Source organism: Castor canadensis, chromosome 7 (assembly GCF_047511655.1).
Source record: "Castor canadensis chromosome 7, mCasCan1.hap1v2, whole genome shotgun sequence".
Taxonomy (NCBI): Eukaryota; Metazoa; Chordata; class Mammalia; order Rodentia; family Castoridae; genus Castor; species Castor canadensis.
Window position 1 is genome coordinate 112,376,467 of NC_133392.1, and position 21,358 is coordinate 112,397,824.

At 36.0% G+C, this 21,358-nt stretch overlaps 1 protein-coding gene across 17 annotated transcripts in view; it reads right to left on the reverse strand.

The window, feature by feature from the left end:
• Window positions 1-21,358, reverse strand: part of Patj (PATJ crumbs cell polarity complex component) — a 353,456-nt gene that overhangs the window by 295,386 nt on the left and 36,712 nt on the right. For 16 of the 17 annotated variants that reach the window (XR_012449877.1, XR_012449876.1, XM_074079945.1 and 13 more), the window contains exons 9-14: window positions 20,158-20,257; window positions 17,380-17,471; window positions 15,859-16,000; window positions 11,973-12,119; window positions 8,628-8,683; window positions 5,821-5,877 (exon numbers count right to left, since the gene is read on the reverse strand). Coding sequence is in view for 15 of the 17 variants with exons in the window: in XM_074079945.1 (XP_073936046.1) it covers window positions 5,821-5,877; window positions 8,628-8,683; window positions 11,973-12,119; window positions 15,859-16,000; window positions 17,380-17,471; window positions 20,158-20,257 (594 nt within the window). In the remaining 2 variants the exon portion in view is untranslated. The remainder of the gene's footprint in view (window positions 1-5,820; window positions 5,878-8,627; window positions 8,684-11,972; window positions 12,120-15,858; window positions 16,001-17,379; window positions 17,472-20,157; window positions 20,258-21,358) is intronic. The other variant, XM_074079932.1, reaches the window with a different exon arrangement.

Genomic DNA, 21,358 nt, shown 5'->3' on the forward strand with positions numbered 1-21,358 from the left:
AAGCACTTGTGAGGTAGAAGCATGAGTTTGAAGCCGGCTGGGGCTACTTAGTCTGACTGTCCAAAAAAAGAAAGAAAGAGAAAAACAAACAAACAAACAAAAAGATCCTCTGATTCTTCTGACCAACAAACTGCCCTCAGGAGAAACCACAGTTACTGAAACTATCTGATTCTGTGCCTTGTGTTCTCTGCTCAAAATGAGGGCCACAAAGTACAAAAATCAAATGCTTGAGAACTGGAAACTGCTGTTGCCTCTGGGGAGGACACTAAGGCCCTTAGGATGGTAGAGACACTTAGTCTTCACAGTCCACTCTTCTGCACCTTTGAATTTTATGTGTTGTCCGTCATCAGCTATTAAAAATTAACAAAAAAAGAATGGTGCAGGCTTAGGAACCAGGTAACCCGTGACTTGTTTCCTAATCCTTCCACTAACTAGCTGCATATGATCATGGGCAAGTTACCTTAACCTGCCTGATAGCCAATTTTCCCATATGAAAAATGGAGAGAAGAAAATGCTTGCAGATCAATAAGGGTGTTGTGAAAAATGAAGAAAACATTTAAAACAAAGACCTGGCCCCAGTGATAGCACGGTAACCCAGCTGCAGCCCCTGGACAGCCCAGGATATCCCACCACCTTAAAATTTCATTTGCCAGCTGGAGGCATGGCTCAAGGGGTAGAGCACTCACCTAACACATGTGAGGTCCTGAGTTCAAACTTCAGCACCATCAAAAAAAAAAAAAGTTTGCTTATGATGAAAGGGAAAACCACATTTTAATGTTCTCTGACCCTGGAAATATAATTCAGGAGGAAAACAAAGTGAAATCTGTCAATTCGTCCTGTCAAAACCAAAGACCAGGCCTTGCTATTTTTGTTTCCCACACTAGTGATGCTCAGTTGATATTACTCTTGACGGCCAGCAGAAAGGTCACAGAAAGAGCTTAATGCTTTTCCCTCATAGTGCTGTGATTATCTTAATAGTAAACACTTGCCAAGAAAGCCATCCCTAAAAGTGCAAGTCTCCCCAGATTCGGGAAAGCTGTGCTTGTGTCATGATTAACAGCTTCCTAGAAGCAGTGTGGCTAATGCACAAGCCACTGCAAATAACTTTCACCTTCCTCTTTCCCACAACTCCATCCAGCTCACAAGAAAACCATATCTATTATCATAAGCCCCATAAGCATGAAGGTACTTCTTAAATCATCCCTTTGAGAAATGTGGTGATAGAGACAACTAGATCCTCAGCCACACCAGCTACAGTCTTGAAACATGACTTTCCTAACAAGAGCATGGAAGGGGCAGAAGGAAAATCTACAACCTTGATCATGTCACACCCATGCTGCAAACCTTCCACTGGCTCTGAGGACAAAGTCCACACCTATCACATGGTTCTCAAGCTCCATAGCACCTGGACTTCATCACACAACATTCTGCTCTTGACTGAGTTTGGCCCAGACATTCTAAATAAACAACTGTTCTTTCTCCCACATGCCAGCCTGTCACCACAACAGGGCTGCCAGACCTGCCACTCCCCAGTCCCTGGCTCATCACATTCTTATCCTTCAAGCCTGAGCTTGGAGGTGTTCCCTGACCCCTTCCCTTCAAAGTGGCCTCTCCTAAACAGTAAATCACACAGAAGAATAGAAGAATAGAAGTCACTAGTGAGATGGTAGAAAACCAGAATTGGTTAGAAGGGGAAGTACTGCTAGTGTTCTAGAGCACAACGGCATCCACAGTCTATAACATTATTTACACATTTCAAAATAACCACAGGAGAACAGTGAAGGTTCCCAAACATAGAAATGACAACCGATGAGGAAATAGAAATGCAAATTACTCTAAGCTGATCATCACATATTGGATACATGTGTCAAGTTAGAATATTATGCCCCATAAAGAATAACAAGTATTATATGACAATTTAAAAAATAGAAATAGTAGGCTTGAGGCATGGCTCAAGCAAGTAGAACATCTGCCTAGCAAGTCCAGAGCCCTGAGTTCAAACTTCAGTACACCAAAAGATAAAAAAATATGACTCAGGAATAAGACTAAAGAAACAGAAGAGGAAGGTGGATAAAAAAAGAACTGTTCCCTCGAGCATGAATCTACTATAGAATTAATTTTAGAGACTGCTAAGAGACTATTTTCCATTTTCTTCATCCCCACTGTTCATCCTCAGTCTTAGGACATAATGTTTCATGGGGGAAATGGAACTTTAATATTAGAAAATTAAATTTTGGAAGAGTTTTAAAAAATTAAGGAAGTAGCCTCACCTAGTTATGTTCTATTCACCCTGATGATTCATTTTCAGCATTTCTTAGAATCTACAAGTTATCAAGTTATCTTTTACTTGTCTACCATCATACTCCTATCCAAGCCAAGAATCTGAGCACTCTGCGAGCAAGAACCCATTTCATTTTGTTCTCCACAAATGGTAGCACAGTGTGTGGCAAATAGTAGGAGCAAAGTAAGATTTTCAGAAATGACTGGAAGCACTCTAAGTGCAACCTGCCTCTACTACTTTGTTGCTGTACAGTTTGGGAAAGTCATTCCACCTGGCAGCCTTCAGTACCACATCTATAAAATGAGTTTTCATTGGGTAATTAAAATCCCCTTTACATACTGTGAGAGGAAAATGAAAAGCTACTGATGTATGACCTAAATATCCAATTATAAGGGGATTTAAAAAAATATGAAAATGTTATGTGGAAAAACAAATATCCTTCTCAAAAAAGAAAGAGAAATTTTCTCAAATGTCACCTTTTTTTATTTTTTATTTTTATTTTTTTTTTCCAGTACTGGGGTTTGAACTCATGGCCTTGCTCTTGCTAGACAGGCACTCTACCTCTTCAGACACATGCCTAGCATTCAAATGTCACCTTCTTAATGAGGCCTTTCCTGACCAACCTATCTAAAATTCAAGCCCAGCTTCTTGCCTGAATTCCCTATCCAGCTCCCCCTAATAGTCTCATGACACATATCCCCTGTACTAGGTAAGTGATTTTTTTGTTTCCCCCTCCTGCATGTAAGTGCTACAAAGCAGAGCTTTATTACCCTGCTTTGTTCTCTTCAGGAACCTCAGCTTCATAGAACAGATATTAATAAGCATTTGGCCAATGAAAGCACAGCTGAATGTACTTGTATCGTTTCAAGGTGGTTCTGAAAGTCTGATCATTTCAAAGCCTTTCCACTCAGTTACACCAGAGTGGCTAAGTACAACACACAGACTGTTGGGGAGAGGGTAAATTTCCTAAGGCTGGTGGCAGGGAACTAGAGAGAACATCTTCTGTCTGGTGAGTCACATGCTTAAAAGATGCACAAAAAGTATGCTTATTGTCCTTGTTTACTTATGAAATATGGAGATACTGGGTCTATGGCTTTGAAGTTGGGAGGAAAGACAACAAAACTGTGTGATGAACTAAGCCTGATCCAGGGCATGTTTTCTGTCCAAGGATGTCTCCTGAGAAATATAGTATAGAAGGTTAAAAAGCTAACCCAGAAACTTCTGAAAAGCAAAGTAAAGACATCAGTAGCCACACAGTACTGAGGAGGTAGGATCAGAGTTCAGGTTCCAGCAGGATGAGGGGACTGGTAAACACCCCAGACCCTGACCTGGAATTCCTGGAAGGCTGTGTCTTAAGAGTGAACATATAGTCTGAGCCTTATCAGAATTGTACATTTGCCTCTGCTCTGAGATGGTCACTCACTGTTAACTACTACCACCACCACCACACACACAAACACACACACACACACACACACACACACACACACACACACACACTACCCTGTGCAAAGCAAGACATCTCTGAATAGAGAAAACTAAGATCGCCTGCAGCTCTTTGTATTTTCCATATATAATATTAGACATTCTGTCAAATTATAGCATGACAATGGATACAGGCAAATAATTAATAACAAGAGAAAACAATAGAAACATATCCAACTAGAGGTGGTGCTTAAGTGGTAGAGCAGCTGCATTGCAAGTGTGAAACCCTGAGTTCAAACCCTGGTTCCACCAAACAAAATAAAATAAAATAGAGACACATCCAAAATACGTCTAAATATTTGAATTAACAATTTAAAGTCCTTAAAAGGTACTGTTAATACAGTCAAGAAATAGATAAAAGGATGGCAAATACAGAGCTTTTTTTATATTGATAATTTCACCTGAGAACTATAGTCTAAAAAGGAAAATGTAGAACACAAAAATAACTAAAAGTAAGCATCAAGTAGGTGGGCTTTAGCAGTAGATTAAGCACAGGAAATTCTATAAACTGGAATATAGCTAAACACAAAATATCTACTATCTAAGAGTTTAGTGTAAATTAAAGAACAATTTTAGGGGAAAGCATCATTAATTTCTATGATAATGATAATAAAAATGCTTGCACATTATATTTAATTTCTATACAAATCCATGAATTCAAGTAATAAACTACTAGTATTCCTCCCTTTACATACAAGACTGAAACACAGAATTTAAATATTTTCCAAGTTCACACAGCTGTTGGATTCTAGGTAAGCTAGAATCTGAACATGGCTCCAGAGCCCATATGATCAGTACACCATACTGCAGCAATTAGTAGCAACTGAAGTTTGATCATTATATGTTACCCTCATTTTGAATTAAATTCCTCTCAAAATACGTAGCTGGAACTATTATTAGTAATTAAATCACTATTCTAATATAAACATAACTGCAAATAATTTAAAACTAGCTATGAGATTTGCCATGTTGCTTTTACAATGTACTTTTTTGTTTTTTTGGGTTTTTCTTTTTGGTAGGACTGGGGTTGGACTCATGGCTGTCTGCTTGCAAAGCAGACACTCTATTGCTTGAGCCACACCTCTAATCCATACAATGTACATTTGTGGAAAGCTTGGTCAGTTGGCAACACAGTCACAGCAAGGAAGTGACTCAAATGCAGGTAAGCTGAGAAGAAAAGAAGTATTCCCCACTGTCAGCCTTGAAATCTAACCCTACAAAATAATGGCACACAGAGCATTAAATTGTGGAAAAGAAACATTCATCACAAGTACTCAAAAGAGGAAATAGCAAAACTACTAACAAGATATTCAACTTCTTATTAAACCCACACGGGACAGAGAAAACTCATTTTAAATACTGCATCTGAAAGCAGACTTTAGGATGAGCTCAGCTCTTCAGTCCCATGTAGGATTACAAAATGATGTTTCAAACTATTCTGGCAAGAAATCTTTCCTTTCTTATCATTTGCTGAGAAAACTACCTAAAAGGCTTCTCCAAGTTTTAATTGCCTTGGAGTTTGATTATCTAGAATGGAAACCACAAAATTAAGTTGTAGTGAGAGGACATTAAGTATGTTGAAAATCTGTAAAAGTTACCTTCTTGCATTATGCATTAGAAATAAATGATTACCAAAAATGTTTTAAGTCAAGAACAACCACTGCCAATACTCAGAAGATAAACTACTTTTTCTCTCCTTGAACATCTGGACCTGAGACTTTTTTTTTAAGTCTATATTCCTGGTCTTGATTTTTAGGAAACATCTTTCAAAAGACTTGTTACATTTAAAAAGCTGACATAAGCTGCCTGTTATTCTTCATACTACTTCTAATGTGGGCAAAAGAGTCAAACCAGGATTTCTGGACATGGCATTAGAGAATTCCTTCTATCATCACCTCTCCTGACAGTGAGAACCCATCACACTTCCTGAAAACATTTATGACTAAAGTCTAGAAACTTTAGGTCACAGCATTCACTTGTTTTCTTCAATAAGAATTCAGAGAAGTTCTTCACAACAATTAAAAACTACTACTTTTTTTTAAAATAGTGCTTACCTTTGAATACTTCTGCAGCTCAGCATCATCTGCTATCTGTGTGTCCAAAGTAGCTACCTAAATTTACCAAAAAAAAATTTCTGTATTCATAAAAGCATAACTTTATTTCCTCCTGTTTTCTGAAAATATCAGCAAAATCTATATACGGCTAACACCATCTGAAAATCTCTTTCCTGTATTTCTGAAATCCTTAGTACATAAAGCAACATTTCAGAGTGCATTTCCTTTTTTTGTTATTCTCCACATCAATCTTTTTTCCTGAGTTTTCTACAAGTTGAACTGAAGTGATGAGCAAGTATACATCCATACATATGTATATATATTTATCCCTTAGTACTGGGAGGTTGATTCCAGAACCCTCAAGATGCTCAAGTTCCTATACAAAACAGTGTATTATCTGCATATAATCTGCTCATGTTTTCCTGTATATTTTATATCATCTCTAGATTACTTACAATACCTAATTCAGAATCGATGCTTTGTAAGTAGGTTTCATACTGTATTGTTTAGGGAATGATAAGGAAAAAAGTATACATTTTAGGAACAGATGCAATTTCTTTCAAATATTTTTGCTCCATGGTTGGTTGAATCTGAGACCCAGCAGATACAGAAGGCTAACTATACTATTTTTAAAAGCTCTTGATTCCTAAAATTTTAATATAATCCTCCATTGTACTGAACCCATAAAAAATTTACCCTTTTGTCAAAATCAAGAGCATGGCCATTTTTACTTTCAAACTTGAGCCTTAAAATTTGCAAAGGTCAGTAAAGTCAGACAAGTTTGCAAAAGCTAATGTATCTGGCTTACGACAACAAGTTCAAATCACTTCCCCAGAAGAAAGGGCTGATCCCTCGTGAGAAGCTTGGGGGAATACTCAAAGCTTTTAATCCTGGCCTAAACCTTTTGTTCTGAGTTTCAATAGTGGACATCCACAGACGTGAATTCCTTTCAAGCACAAGTACTAATGATTTGCATCTGTAAGTTGTTAATAAAATTCCATGCATCTGGAAGGGGGGAGATAAGTTAAATAGTGCTCCAGCTAAAGCTTCCTAAAGTACTGCATTTCAAAAAAGTGAATCCTGGAAGAAAGTATTTCACTTTGAGTGAAGTATATGCATTCATTCCCTCGCCCATCTTACCTGGATTCTCTCTTCTGCCACTCATTTCTCAGAACAGTCTATACTTCAAAGCCATCAATTTAAAGTTCCAAGTTCAAATTGTCTCCTTTTTCTAGCACCTTCCCCCCACTATGACCTCACCATGTAAGTAAATGTGGTTATATAGAGGATAAACTTTAACAAAAAGCGCATAACAAAACTGACCATTGTTAAACACTGGCATACCACGTTTCTTTGAGTATCAAGCCACTAAGGATAGAAGAAAAGATCTTTTTCTAGGTTAAACTTAATAACAGTATTCTAAATCCATGAAGTAACTAAGCAGGGAACTGACATGCAAGCACAAAATTAGCACTTTTTTTTTGTTTTTTTTGCAGTACTGGGGTTTGAACTCAGGACTTACACCTTGAGCAGTTCCACCAGCCCTTTTTAGTGATGGGTTTTTTCAAAATAGGATCTCGGGAACTATTTGCCAGGCTGGCTTCAAACCTTGATCCTCCTGATCTCTGACTCTTGAGTAGCTAGGATTACAGGTCTGAGCCAGCAGTGCCGGGCTAAACTTAGCACCATTTTGACTTATCTTACTGATACTAAAAATTTTCTTTTATATATTTATATATATATAAAATATAATATTTATTTATATTAAATATATTATATATTGTTGTACTGGGAGTATATTGTGACATTTACAAAAGTTCTTACAATATATCATAGTTGAGTTCCCCCCTCCATCATTCTCCTTTACTCTCCTCCCCCATTCCTGGAATAGTTTCAGCAGGTCTCATTTTCCCATTTTCATACATGAGTACACAATATTTCCACCATATTCATCTTTCTGCACCATTTCTTCATATCCCCCCACACACTGGTACCAACTCCCAGACAGGACATGTTTTGAAATTTTCTAACAATAGATAGTGGCTGGACATTCAAAACCTAGAAGAGAAAAGAATCTGCAGAGAGCCACCCAGTGTTAATAATGAATATGTATAAGAAAATGTATGGCAGCAGAAATTTAAAAGAATATCTGATTACTACTGCATTTGCTGGACACTGTCAAGGAACACAGCTTTCTGCTTTCATGTGGATTCATGTGGGGGAAATGTAACCAATCCCCTATTCAATGAATCTAATAACAGGTGAAAGGAAGTCTAATGGACCACTAGCACTACAAACTTATATCTCACCTAAATTACTTCCTGTGCTTTTAAATACATCTGCTAATCATTCTTTCATTTTTCTCATAAAACTGTAAGATTCTTTCTGCAACACAGGACTAATATCCACAGCCCTTTCAGTGTACAATAAAACAAACAGATCATAAAAGCAGTCATAAAAATGCCAGCAATTTTAAGCAGCTGATACAGGTTATAAATTTAAAGGCAAGCCCTCTCTCTCTCTCTCTCTTTCCTAACATTGTTTTGCCTATTGTCAACTTAAATGGTTTCAACATGAACTGAGTGTCTGCTAATTGTAACTGAAATTTGTGTGCAGACCTTAATTGTTCTTACAGCTTAGAATGCTTAAAAAAAAAAATCAATTGATTGATTCAATAGGGAAGAAAGGCAGAAAAAAAAATATAGCAGTCTGGCTGTTCTTTGACCCTCCACTTCTTTATATTTTAGTGTTAGAAACTTGACATGAAATGAGACATGAGTGTTTTGTATCTGAAGATTTTAACATACCATTACTTCATAATCGGGGCCCAGTAGGTTTTCCCATCTGGATTTCAGCTTATTTTCTAGAGAAAGAAAGAAAGAAATGTTGAAGCTACCGTGAGCCAAACACACTTAACTACTAAATTCTTTAATAACAGCACAGTTTCAGTGAGGAAAGGGGAAATGAATATAAACGAAAGTACATTAACTTAAGCCTGCTAGGTAAAGTAAATCAAAAGTGATTTATAAGACATGTAAATGTAAAGACCAGCTGTGACAAATTATGAAGGGGCTTTTGTTGCTAAGGAATTTTTTTACAGATAAGAGGAAATGACGAGTTTTAGGAGAAATTTGAATATATACAGTTTCTATGTAGATACTCCATAGCATACAAGTAGAACACATGCGGCCTTGCTTTATTTAAGTCATGCAAGGATTTTAGTTTAAATATTACTCATTTCAACATTCCACCATTCCACCTACCACTGGAAAAGTGAAAACCTATCAAGATACCTTTATGATCAACACGCATAGTGAAAAGTACAATCAGGCTTTCATATGGGCAGACTGATAGAAAGACTTACTTGTTTTAATTCAGAGTTGAATGTGCTTTCATATAAGAGAAATTTTGCTTTTACCCCGGTCTTTTACTGCCACTTGGTCGTTAGGATATTTGTATCTTTGCAATGTTCTTAATGTAATATTGCCTTTGTTGCATAGGTAAGATAATTTTAAAGAACTAAGATAGATTTTAAGTGTCTTGCCCATCCTCTATAGGATCTTAGCCAGGAGCTCAGAACTCACTGTAGTCTAAAATGTCTAACAGATAAAAATCAAAGTACCAAAACTATAATTTCAACTTATATCCATACTAAAAGCAGAGGATGAAAAACTTTCCACATTTTCTAGGTTAAACTCTCTCAAATTTGTCATAAGATTGGAAAAGTCACAGAACACTTATCACAACTAACATAACCATCTGACTAAAATCAAATATATCATCGGGTATCAGCTCTTTTACTCTTCTACACAGACCACTCATCTCATTGCACATAGTGCTTAATTACAAATTACAAATCATTAAGTTAAACAGTCTAGCTTTAGAAATCAGAGACTAAGACTAATGAACACTAAAGAACTTAAACTGCTACATTCACAGAGGAACATCTATGAAATAACTGTATTAACTGACATGCTAGATTCAATCTATGAACCTATTTAAAGTAAAATATTAAAATATTAAATTAATCTGGGCTCTGCACATGTGCACTTACACCTGCTAATATCTCCTTAAGAAATTCTAAGCTTTTTTCTTAAGAAATGTCTTGCCCATTAAATTTCTTCCACGCAGCAGCTTCTTATGTGGTAAGTGAATCTGAACACAATTTCCAATGTATTGGCTGAATTCTAAGCTTAAAAACATGGTAGTAGTCAGATGAGAGCTCCATACATGTGTATAAAATAATGTTGACATTTCACCAACAATTCTCTTGACTATCTTTTTATCTTTCACTTATACAATGCAAACACAGTCATGCATTTTAAAGCATAGCACAGAGGCATAAGTGCCAGAGAAAAGAGATTAATTTACTTACAGAAGCTCAATAAATCTTAGGCTACACAAAATGATCAAACAGATGATAACATAACTATCTTAATTATTCCACATGCAAAAAAAAATATAGAGCTAACTTCATAAAATTAGAAGACCTTGCTTTTACTCTCAAGTTGAAATTATACATCTGCATGAAAAAAAAAAAAAAAGTGTAGTGAAGTTCATCCAAAAAGTATAAACGCAGCTCTCGGGGGATGCTGGCAGGAGAATCCAGAGTACCAGGCCAGCCCAGGCTATTTAGCAAATCCCTGTCTCAAAACAACAGCAACAAAAAAAGCACAGGAAAAGTATTTCTAAAACTACTTCTAGCTTCAGAATGTATTTTCAAATACATTCTGAAATACACTGAAAATCAGCTGAGTTCATCTAAAGTAAAATAACAAAGATTAGTTGCAATCTACTTGGGTCAAAAAGAACAAAGTAGGTTTCTAAATTACAGAAAAAATTTTAATTGAGTGAGGGGTTAATTCCTTCCTTCAAGAGTTGGAGTGTGGCTCAAGGGGTATAGTACAAGCATAGCAGGTAGGAGGCCCTGAGTTCAAACCTCAGTACTACCAAAAAAAAACCCCAAAAAAACTTATGTTTAAGATGTTGTAAATAATTTATAAGTTTAAAAGAGTTGGGATTAAAGGTCCTTATCTTTTTTGCCTTTTCCTCCTGAACTTATCTTAGCAAGTGACCAACATGAAAGTTTAAAAGTATATTGATAAATTGGTTGATGCATAGATGAAAAGAACAATACCCATTGTTTACCACGTTATTTTAAATAGAAGTGACCCTGTATACTATTGTACTTGAAGTCTGTGACAAAAGAAGCAGTATCTGTCATTTATAATTTTCTTTTCCCAAGTTATCTCTGCTGTGTCCTATAGATATAAATTATGTAAACAAAACTTATTTTATCTCATTACAAACAATGCCTTCCTTTATGCTATTCTTTCCTGAGGCAAGAGAAAACCAGAAGCCAAAACTGTGGAACACAGGTAGTGTCAGTATTGAGCAATTTCATTTAGCTAACACAGCTTCCCTAAGCACCTCTGCATTGGGAAGTGGGCGAGGTTATGACTCAATATGCTTGCGAAATAGGCCAGAATAACAGTTGAGGTATCACAGTGCAAAATAAAAGGACAACGTTGCACAGTGATAAAAAGAAAATGAAAGGATAAATATATAGCAGCCTGGCAATGTGATGTAACATTTAAAAAAGTATACATATTATTAATTTTTATGATGAAAAAGAAACACTACTATATGTATATGTATGTAATAGCTATAATCTATATGGATACATCAATAATAATGTACAAGCTAGTGTATGTAATAATTAAAAATGCTAGGAACACGATATAAAATAATCACATACTAGTAAATAAACATTCAAAAGCGGTATGATTAAAAAAAGATTATATGCACAAGAATATGCTTGCTTAGAACTGTCAAAAGTATGGAGATTTTAATATTAAGAATACCCCATTTTAGCCAATCACCAGTAGCTCTTGCCTGTAATCCTAGCTACTCAGGAGGCAGAGACCAGGAGATTCAAAGCCAGCCCAGGGAAACAGTTCTCAAGATCCTATCTTGAAAAAAATCCATCACAAAAAAGGGCTGGTGGAGTGACTCAAGGTGTACACCTCAGAATACCTAATTTAAATCTCCAAGATGTCTCCAAGAGTTGCCACATTAATCTTAATTGTAAAGAGAAGAAATAATAAACAAATGAGAAAGCCAAGTACTCCAAAATGAATGCTTTTGCTTACCCGACTGTTCTAAGATTTGAATGTTGTCCTTTTTTAGATTATCCATTCTTTCTCCAATTTCCTCATCTTCAGCATCCACATTAGTTTCAGCTTCCACAGCTTCAGTTAGAGAAACAGCTTCTGTTTTTGGTGATTCTACAACAGTTCCTAAAATAAGAATTGCTCACTTTTTTTGTTTCCTCCCAAAGTGGAGCAGCTTTCAAATCAGGTATTTACACATTGTTTATTCCTCTTTCCCCTCCATTTTAATAATGGAATATACTAAGATAAACAAAAACAAGAATAACAAAAAAAGAATTGCTAATTTGAATTACTAGTGGTTTATTTATTCACATCCTGTTTATTTCATTTCATTTGTTATTTCACTCCTGTTCTCCCTTTTCATAACGTCATTGCAAGCATCACAGGTAACTTATATAAAATGCCATGTGGAGTAACCAGTCTACTTGGGGAAAATAAACTTTTTATAGTATTGAAAGAATATAGAACAAAGCAATGGGAAAGAAAAGCAAGGTCAAGTCCATGACAAAGCAGGGATAGATGCTTCTCAATATAGAATAAGAAAAAAAAACAAGTTTTACGCTCTTGCTACTGTTCTGGGTAGGGGGCGACAGATGCAGAATAAGCTGAACCAATTACTCTGGGCTCTGGAGAGGTACTGGCACCATACCTTCGTGTTTACCACAAGCAAGTCTACATAGGTAACTTTAATCAACCAGAAAGGAATTGTAGACAACTCCCCTGGATGTGGGGGATTCTCTTCTCTTGGCTCCACTGAGTTTAAAAAAAGTGACAGGAGTTATCCAAAGTTATCATCAAGTCACTATGTATCTATCTCTTAAACACAAGAAAAGTTAAACAATAATCATTTTAGATTATTTTAAATAACTACACAGTGCTTATATTCTTATTTTAAAATTATTTAACCTGAATCTCACTATGTCTTTAGCTCTAGCTTTTAACTCAGAGGAAGAAGAACAAGTTAAATAATGCCACAAAGAAACAATTAAATTCAGAATGTAGCATTCTGGTGACAAATGAACTGATTCCTTCAAAAAATCTATACCCTAGAAGCAGAGATGGGGGGATTGTTCTCGATTAAGAAACCAAAGATGGCTGGTGGAGTGGCTCAACTGGTAGCACCTGCCTACAAAGCACAAGACTCCAGGTTCAAACTCCAGTATCAGAAAAAAAATAAATAAATAAACCAAAGAGACAATACAAATGTAATATATGCAATGCACGATTAGGCCTTAGTTTTGGGAGATTTGGGGGGAAGGAGTTAGGAAGGAGTAGGAAGAGAAAATACAAGACATTTTAGGGCAGTTGGGAAATTTTAAGTATATATTTAGCATTTAATATTAGGAATTCATATTTTTTGGTGTGATTATATAACAAACCATCCTTATTTTTATAAGACATAGACTGAAGCATGTAAGGTAAAGTGAATGATGTCTACACACTCACTCTGAAATGGTTCAAGGAAAAACAAACAGATGAAGAAAAATGGCAAAATGTTAGCTATTGTATCTAAATGATGGGTTTGTGTTTATTCATTATGTATTTTTCATTTTTCCGTCTGCTTAAAATTTTTTAATAAAAAGTTGAAAAATGTAATCAGTTAAAATTTCCTATAATCTCAATATGAATCTTTAAATCACACATAGTATTTTTTTTAGATCACTGATCCAGTAACAACTATAAATGCACAGTCTAGGCTAGAAGAAGAAATGATAGCCATTCATTGTAGCATTATTCATAATAACCAAGTGTTAACAGTTAACAACACTGTACTACACACTAAAAACTTTGTCAGGAGGCAGATTTTATGATAACTAACACAACTTTTAAAAATGCTACTGCTAGTATAGCTGGGGGAAATAGTTATATGGCAGCAGTTTACAGTACAAAGCAGTCTGTGTGCCACAGAGAGTATACAAATGGGAACGTAAGTAAGAACAGACAAGGTATGTAAATATTAGGAGGGTAGAGAAGAAAAGATAGCAAGATTTAGAATGGAGAGGAGGCACTGTGCAAGACTGGAAGCTGTGTAGTCTCTGTCAGACTTCTAAATACTAACCACATCATGTGCAAGGAAAGCATGTGTGACACGGGAACAGGGACTAGGACAAAACCACTCTCCCCTACACTATGGTTCCACACATACATAGGTGATTACAGCATGGGCCCCATGTGCTCAAAGGGTACGTGTGAAGCATGTTTGAAGGAGACCCAAATCATGGAGAAGAAGGACAAGTCTAGAGTCAGAATGAATCCCAATACAAATTTACAGTGTACACTTGCCCAGTAAAGAACTGCTAACCACTGGCCCAAAAGACCAAAAATCGTATGTTCTCCCTTATATGTGGACATTAGATCAAGGGCAAACACAACAATGGGATTGGACTATGAGCACATGATAAAAGCGAGAGCACACAAGGGAGGGGTGAGGATAGGTAAGACACCTAAAAAATTAGTTAGCATTTGTTGCCCTTAACGCAGAGAAACTAAAGCAGATACCTTAAAAGCAACTGAGGCCAATAGGAAAAGGGGACCAGGAACTAGAGAAAAGGTTAGATCAAAAAGAATTAACCTAGAAGGTAACACCCACGCACAGGAAATCAATGTGAGTCAATGTCTTGTATAGCTATCCTTATCTCAACCAGCAAAACCCCTTGTTCCTTCCTATTATTGCTTATACTCTCTCTACAACAAAATTAGAGATAAGGGCAAAATAGTTTCTGCTGGGTATTGAGGGGGTAGGGGGAGACGGAGGAGGCGGAGTGGGTGGTAAGGGAGGGGGTGGGGGCAGGGGGGAGAAATGACCCAAGCCTTGTATGCACATATGAATAATAAAAGAAAAAAAAAAAAAAAAAGAACTGCTAACCACAGATACCGGCCATGCCTGCATTCATTGATATAATAGTCTAAAGACAAGGGCTCTACTGCAACTATTAAACTGTTGTATTTATGTAGATATTGATGTAAACCTTTTAAGGTCAATATGGCATTTATACAATTAGCACTACTTAGGCATGGTACCAGTCTTTCAGCAGCAAAATTTCTGCTGTCATACAAAACATTAAAATTTCTAACTTAAGCCAGGCATGGTGGTGTGTACCTATAATCCTAGCACTCACAAGGATGAGGTGGGAGGATTGAAAGTTTGAGGTCAACCTGGGCTACATTAGCGAAACCTTGTCTCAAAAATAAATAAATAAAAGTTCTAATTTAAAAACAATTAATTTCAGTTGAAAGCAAAGTTTTCCATGCTTCTATCTTCAGAAAAATATTTCAGGGGAGGATTTACTCATCTTTGACAAATGCTACCAGAAGTATTTCTTGCTCACTTTGAGTTATGTTCTCACTACCAACTCTTGTTGATACATACATTTTTAAGTTGATAATTAAAAACTGATATGCATACAATTATGTATTTGTTTCACAATGAGGATTTGATATTTTATAACCATATTAGCAATAAATATTATTTTGAAAATAAAAATGTTCCTGACAAAAATTCCTGTTTTATTTTTCACTCACTAAAAAAGGTAAGAGCATATGTCAAATGAGATCAAGATTCACCCCTGGATCAAGAGGTGTCATAGCTTTATTATTCATGTATAAGCAATGAATGAAATTTAGAAGTCTTTTGGAAAAGTGATTTCTACCTCCATTTAGAGAAACTCTTAGAACTTAGGGTTCACATCATTTGGACTGGCACCTTATAAAAAGCAAAGGAAATGCTTCTTTGCTTCACAGATAACTGATTCACTTCTCCATCACATTACACAAACAGGCAGTTTTTCCAGAGCTACCTCCAGAACTTTGCTATTTTTCCAAACCTTAACTCTGCAGAGGGAACAGGGATGGTAGCGTTAATTACCTTGATCTAAAGGCCATTCCAATAGAGAAACAGATGAGGATGTTTTCCTGCGAACTAAGGTCAGGTGTACCACCTGCCCTGCACTCCTTAATACTTCAACAACATCCTGATTGGCAAAACCCTCAATATTCACACCATCCACCTAAAACAGTAAGAGTCACATTAAACACAGGTTTCAAGTTAACTACCATCATTTTTAATTCTGGCAATGCTGAATAAAATGAGGAGATTCATTTTATCTCCAAAATAATTTATATTGGACCTTTGAAAGTATTTTTGAGTAAGGATGCAAACTGTAGTAAAATATGCTGACAAACTTCCACACATATTAGAAAACAAATTCAAGCTTGGACTCCCAACACACACATTTTATCTAACAGTCTGAGAAAGGTAAAGAGTTTTAATCTCTTATGCTACTCAAACTTCAAAAACCCAAATAAGATGGTCAACTGTTGCATGTGGCCCTCAATATGTATTAATAAAAGCCATTCTTAACAGAATTGAAGAGGCCACCTAATACACATATCCCTCTCTATCACTAGGTGATATTTCCAAAGAAACACACTAATCTCCCTCTGTTAGGTCTTCTAGTGTTCTGAAAACGTGTGCAAGAAAGGTATTCGTAATCTAAGTCAAGCCCTATTTCCATTTCTGAAGTCCTTTGGGACCAACCGGCCTCTCTCTTCTGCAAGCCAGCCAAACCACTACTTTGGCTTTCCCCTAAGCATTCTCTCAAGCAAGCCCTGTGACTGCTGGCCTGCAAACCCTGCAAATCGCCAGAAGACATTTCCTAAGCCTATTAATATAAAAGGCAAGTCATGAAAGGTGCTTCCCTAGATGGACTTGAAGGACAAAGATTGAAATCATATTACTCAACATCTGCTGCTAGGTAAATTGCTATGTGCACACATGTACTGACACTAAAAATATATAGATATAAATTACATTTCTACAAGGAAAGAGGGGGAAAGAGGAATATTAAGTAGCAAAAGATAATATTCACAAATATGTTAAATATTTCCATTTGGGGTATCCTCAAAATTATTTTAAGTAGAAAAGTTACTTCTACAAAGAGAAAAAAAAATTGGTTACTGGTCTATTAATTGTATACAAGATCGGTGAGTGTAAAGAGATAATGAAGAGTGTTTTCTAGGAGAATGCAAGACTATCTTTCAAATATACTTGCATGTATATATTTTTATTTATGTAATTAACACACACCCTATCTATATGTGTGTGTATATATATATGTGTGTGTGAGTATATATATATATATATGAAATTTTTTTCCTACCAATATGGTTAGTGAATTGTTTCTTCACTGACAGTTAAAAAAAAAAAAAAAAAAAAAAATCAGATTTAGAGCCATAAAAAGGCCAAATTTATGGGATTTCATTGTATTGATAAACTTAAATTTCCTCAAAACCTTGTGAAACTTACATTAATCCATCCTCCTCTCATGCATATAATTAACCTTTCTTTTTCAACTCCATTAAAATCTAGAAGAGTGCAGTTACTTACAGCAACTATTTTGTCGTTCACTTGAATTTGGCCATTGTGGTATGCAGCACTGCCGGGTATTATACTTTTCACATAAATCCCTGCAGCTTCCCCTGAAGGTACACAGACATATGGAAAAAGGAAGAAAGCTCTAATTAGGCCTTGATTGCAAAATTCATATCAAGAGGTTAATTAGCTAAAGAGGCTGACTGGAGGCTTGATAAATACTATTTTGAACACAAGCAGAGAAATTGATGGATTATTTCAAACTGTCACCCTCACAAGTGACCCGAATTCAAAATGATTTGACTGATGACTGCTGTTCTGGAAAAATAATCAGTAATGGAGCCTTGATGAAACACACTCCCATCTAAGTTGGGTTCAGGAGGGCCCAGGTTAAGTCCTGCTCTACGTCCATTATCTCTGCTGACTTGGCAGAAGCTATTTTCATTTTTCACCAGCACTATGACAAGAGTCTCCTAACAGGTCTTCCTTTACTTCACGTAAAGTAAAAACTTCCGTGTTTACTTCAGTGCTATCTAGGCTGTCCAAACACAGGATAAAGAAAACTACACATGGGCTTCAAAAAAAAAAAAAACACTAGAATGAGCTCAGCACATTAAATAATCCTTATATTACAAAATAAAACATTTATACAGAAACAAGTGGCTATACAAAAATTATAACTATATAAAAGGATAGCAAGGAAACTGGAAAATAAGAAACCACAGAGCTCAGGACTCCCTGACACTGTAAAGAAAAATTTTTTAAAAATCATAGATCTGGTAATTTTATATCTTTACTAATTTCAAATGAAGTCAAAACTTTGTAGGAGAAAATATACATCCAGGGATTCCTACTTGCCTACATAATAATATATAAATGTCATAGAATCACATTTGGGACCCTTTCCAATCTGAACAATAAACTTATTTCTTGATGTCATCTTCTACAATACCCCTTCAACAAACATCCAGACACACTGACATTCCACCAAAACACCAAAGGAATTTCATACACTTGATCGTGTACTTTCTTTCATTTAATTTTTCCTTCCTGTCAACCTGATCCCCTCTATAAAAATCCTTTTTATCTCTAGTTCAAATGCCTTCTTTCTGAATTCTCCACTTCCCCCATCAAATTGAATTTTTCATCTGCCACACCATGACAGCTTGCTTCTATCTGTACTAAGACACATAAGTTACCCTTAAACATTTAAAGAGCTTTTATATGTTTGCCTCCCTGAATAGACATTTTTCTTCCTTCCCTCCCCTTCCCTTCCCTTCCCTCCCCGCCCTCCCTCCCTCCTTTCTTTTTTAAGACGGGAGCCTCTGTCTGTTACCCAGGCTGCTCTCAATCCCCCCGAGCTCAGTGATCTTCTAAGCTCAGCCTCCCAAGTAGTTGGGACAACAGGTACATGCCACCATGCCTGGCGCTCTGGACCGTTCTTATATTTACTTTTCTATCTCCTCCAGAACTAAGGAAAGTAACCTCCGAAAAGTCTGATACATAATAAGCTGGGTATGGTGGTACACACCTGTAGATCCAGCACTTACGAGACTAAGGAAAAAGGACAGAAAGTTCCTGGCCAGCCTGGGCTACAGAGTAAAACCTGTCTCCAAAAAATGTCTAATCAATTTTTCATGACATGTTAAAAAGCATGCTGGGTTTTTTAATTTATGGTTTGTTTTGTTTTTTCAGGAGAGTTTATTGAGATAGAAAAGTATAATGCAGGAAAACTCACCCTTCCCAAATGACCCAATTCCAAAAAAGAAGTAAAAAGATTCTTTTTGTTACTCGGTAACACAAGTTTTCTATCATTCATTCAGTTTTATTTAGGAAGAAAATCATAAGTTTATAAACTAAGTTCTTGATTTCTTTAACCAGACAGCATACTGACAACTACTCAATATGATTTTTTTGCAACATTATTATAAAACCCATACATAGCTCTTTTGGAACTTATTTGAATGCTAATCTGAAAAAGGTACACTTAGAAGAATCTGAAGGTCTGAAAAAAAGATATTTCATTAGGCTAAAATAGCACAAGGTGCCCTGACATGAATTTCATTCAGGACTTTGAATATATTAGCACTCTTAATCTTTCCACCTGCTGTAAGTATGCAAGATAATTTTTTTAAAGAAATTAACACTCTAAACTTGCTATTTTTTCAGAAAAACTAAAACATTTCATAACTGAATTTTCATGTAACTAGTTTGTAGAAAGGCTAACTTTTACTTACCCTAATAATTCTCTTATAATAAAAGAAAAACTCTTACAGTGAAAGTTACCAAAGGTAGCTTTGCAGGTGAGAGGTGAGCAGATTATATTCAGAGATACCTGGGCCATGTATTTATTCTCATGGTCCATTTCCATTATACGAAAGGAAAATAATTCTAATGAAATATTTATCTTCTTTTTCCAAGATTAAACATAGTAGTAATACTTACTGAACATTCACAATATGCAATATAGGCAGAACTGTATCACATAATATGTTAACAGTCACAATATTCAAAATCTATCTATTTTAGAAACAAAAGGAGGTACAACTTGAATGCTATCTGCTGAATTGGACTATTACATTCTTTTCTCAGTAACTATTGAGCCAGCTATTAAACTATTGGGATAAAAATGTGATTCTCTAATCACTGAAAAGTAACTGGCTGCTATTATACATTCGTGGTTTTATTATTTAAGGTTTAAATTAAAATCTGCAGGTATTTAATTTTACTGTCTAAAAACCTTATCATCCTTTATAATTATTTCCAAATATAAAATAGACATGATTCATTTACCTGTATGAGATGTTCCAATATAGCCAACAATCCTAATCCCAAGACTCTGTCCATCTTTTTTAGTGAGTTCAACATTGTAAGTTTCAAAAAAAGAATTGTCCTGAAAGGAAATAACAAGCTTAATTATATGTGTTTAATTATATGTGTTTAGTTATATAACCATGTGTACATAGTCAATTCGTCCAAGGTTTGTTAGGTTTTTTTCTGTGATAAGCAGAGCTTTCTGATGGTTTCCTTGACTTTTTTTTTTTTTTTTTTTTGGCAGTACTGGGGCTTGAACTCAGGGTCTACAACTTGAGCCACTCCACCAGACCTATTTTTTGTGAAGGGTTTTTCAAGATAGGGTCTCTCAGACTATTGCCCGGTCTGGCTTCCAACCATGATCCTCCTGATCTCTGCCTCCTGAGTAGCTAGGATTACTGGCATGAGCCACCAGAGCCTGGCTTCCATCACTTTCCATCCCTGGAAAGTGTTCCATTTGTTCCATTACATGGCAAAAGGGAGATTAATCAGGCCTAATCTAATCACAGGAGTCCTTTAAAAGCAGAGTTTTCTCCTGCTGGTAGCAGAAGGGAAGTGAAAAACATTTGAAACATAAGGATTCAACTGTAGTTTGAAGATGGAGGAGGTCATGTGAGAATGAACTGGGGGAGGGAGGTCTTAAGGAGAGGAAAGATGTTCTGGCAGATAGCCAGCAAAGAAAAAAGGACCTCTGTCCTACAGCTGCAAGAACTGTGTTCTGTCAACAATCTGAATAAATTTAGGATTGGATTGTTCCCAGAGTATCCAGAAAAAAAGCACAAACAGGCCAACACTTTTATTTTGGCCTTGTAAGAATCTAAGCAGAAAACCCAGCCAGCCCACCCTGAATTCTGACCTACAGAACTGCTACTAAATTTGTAGTAATTTGTTATACAATGATAGAAAATGATAGAAAGCCCCTTAGAAAAATGTCAGGCTATAATTGCATCCGAAAGAATCACAAGCATAAAGAAAATTTAGGAACAAAAGATAGGGCTCCCTATTGTAAGTAATATAAAAAATATCAACCCTAAAACTTATTTTTAATACCCATCTTCTAAACATCTCTGCAGAGGAGCAAGGTGTTTAAACACTTCACTCACAATGCCAAGCGTTAATAGTAGAAATAAGTGTGCAAAATTCCCATACATCAAGGCTTCACTGGTCCTTCACTAAAGAA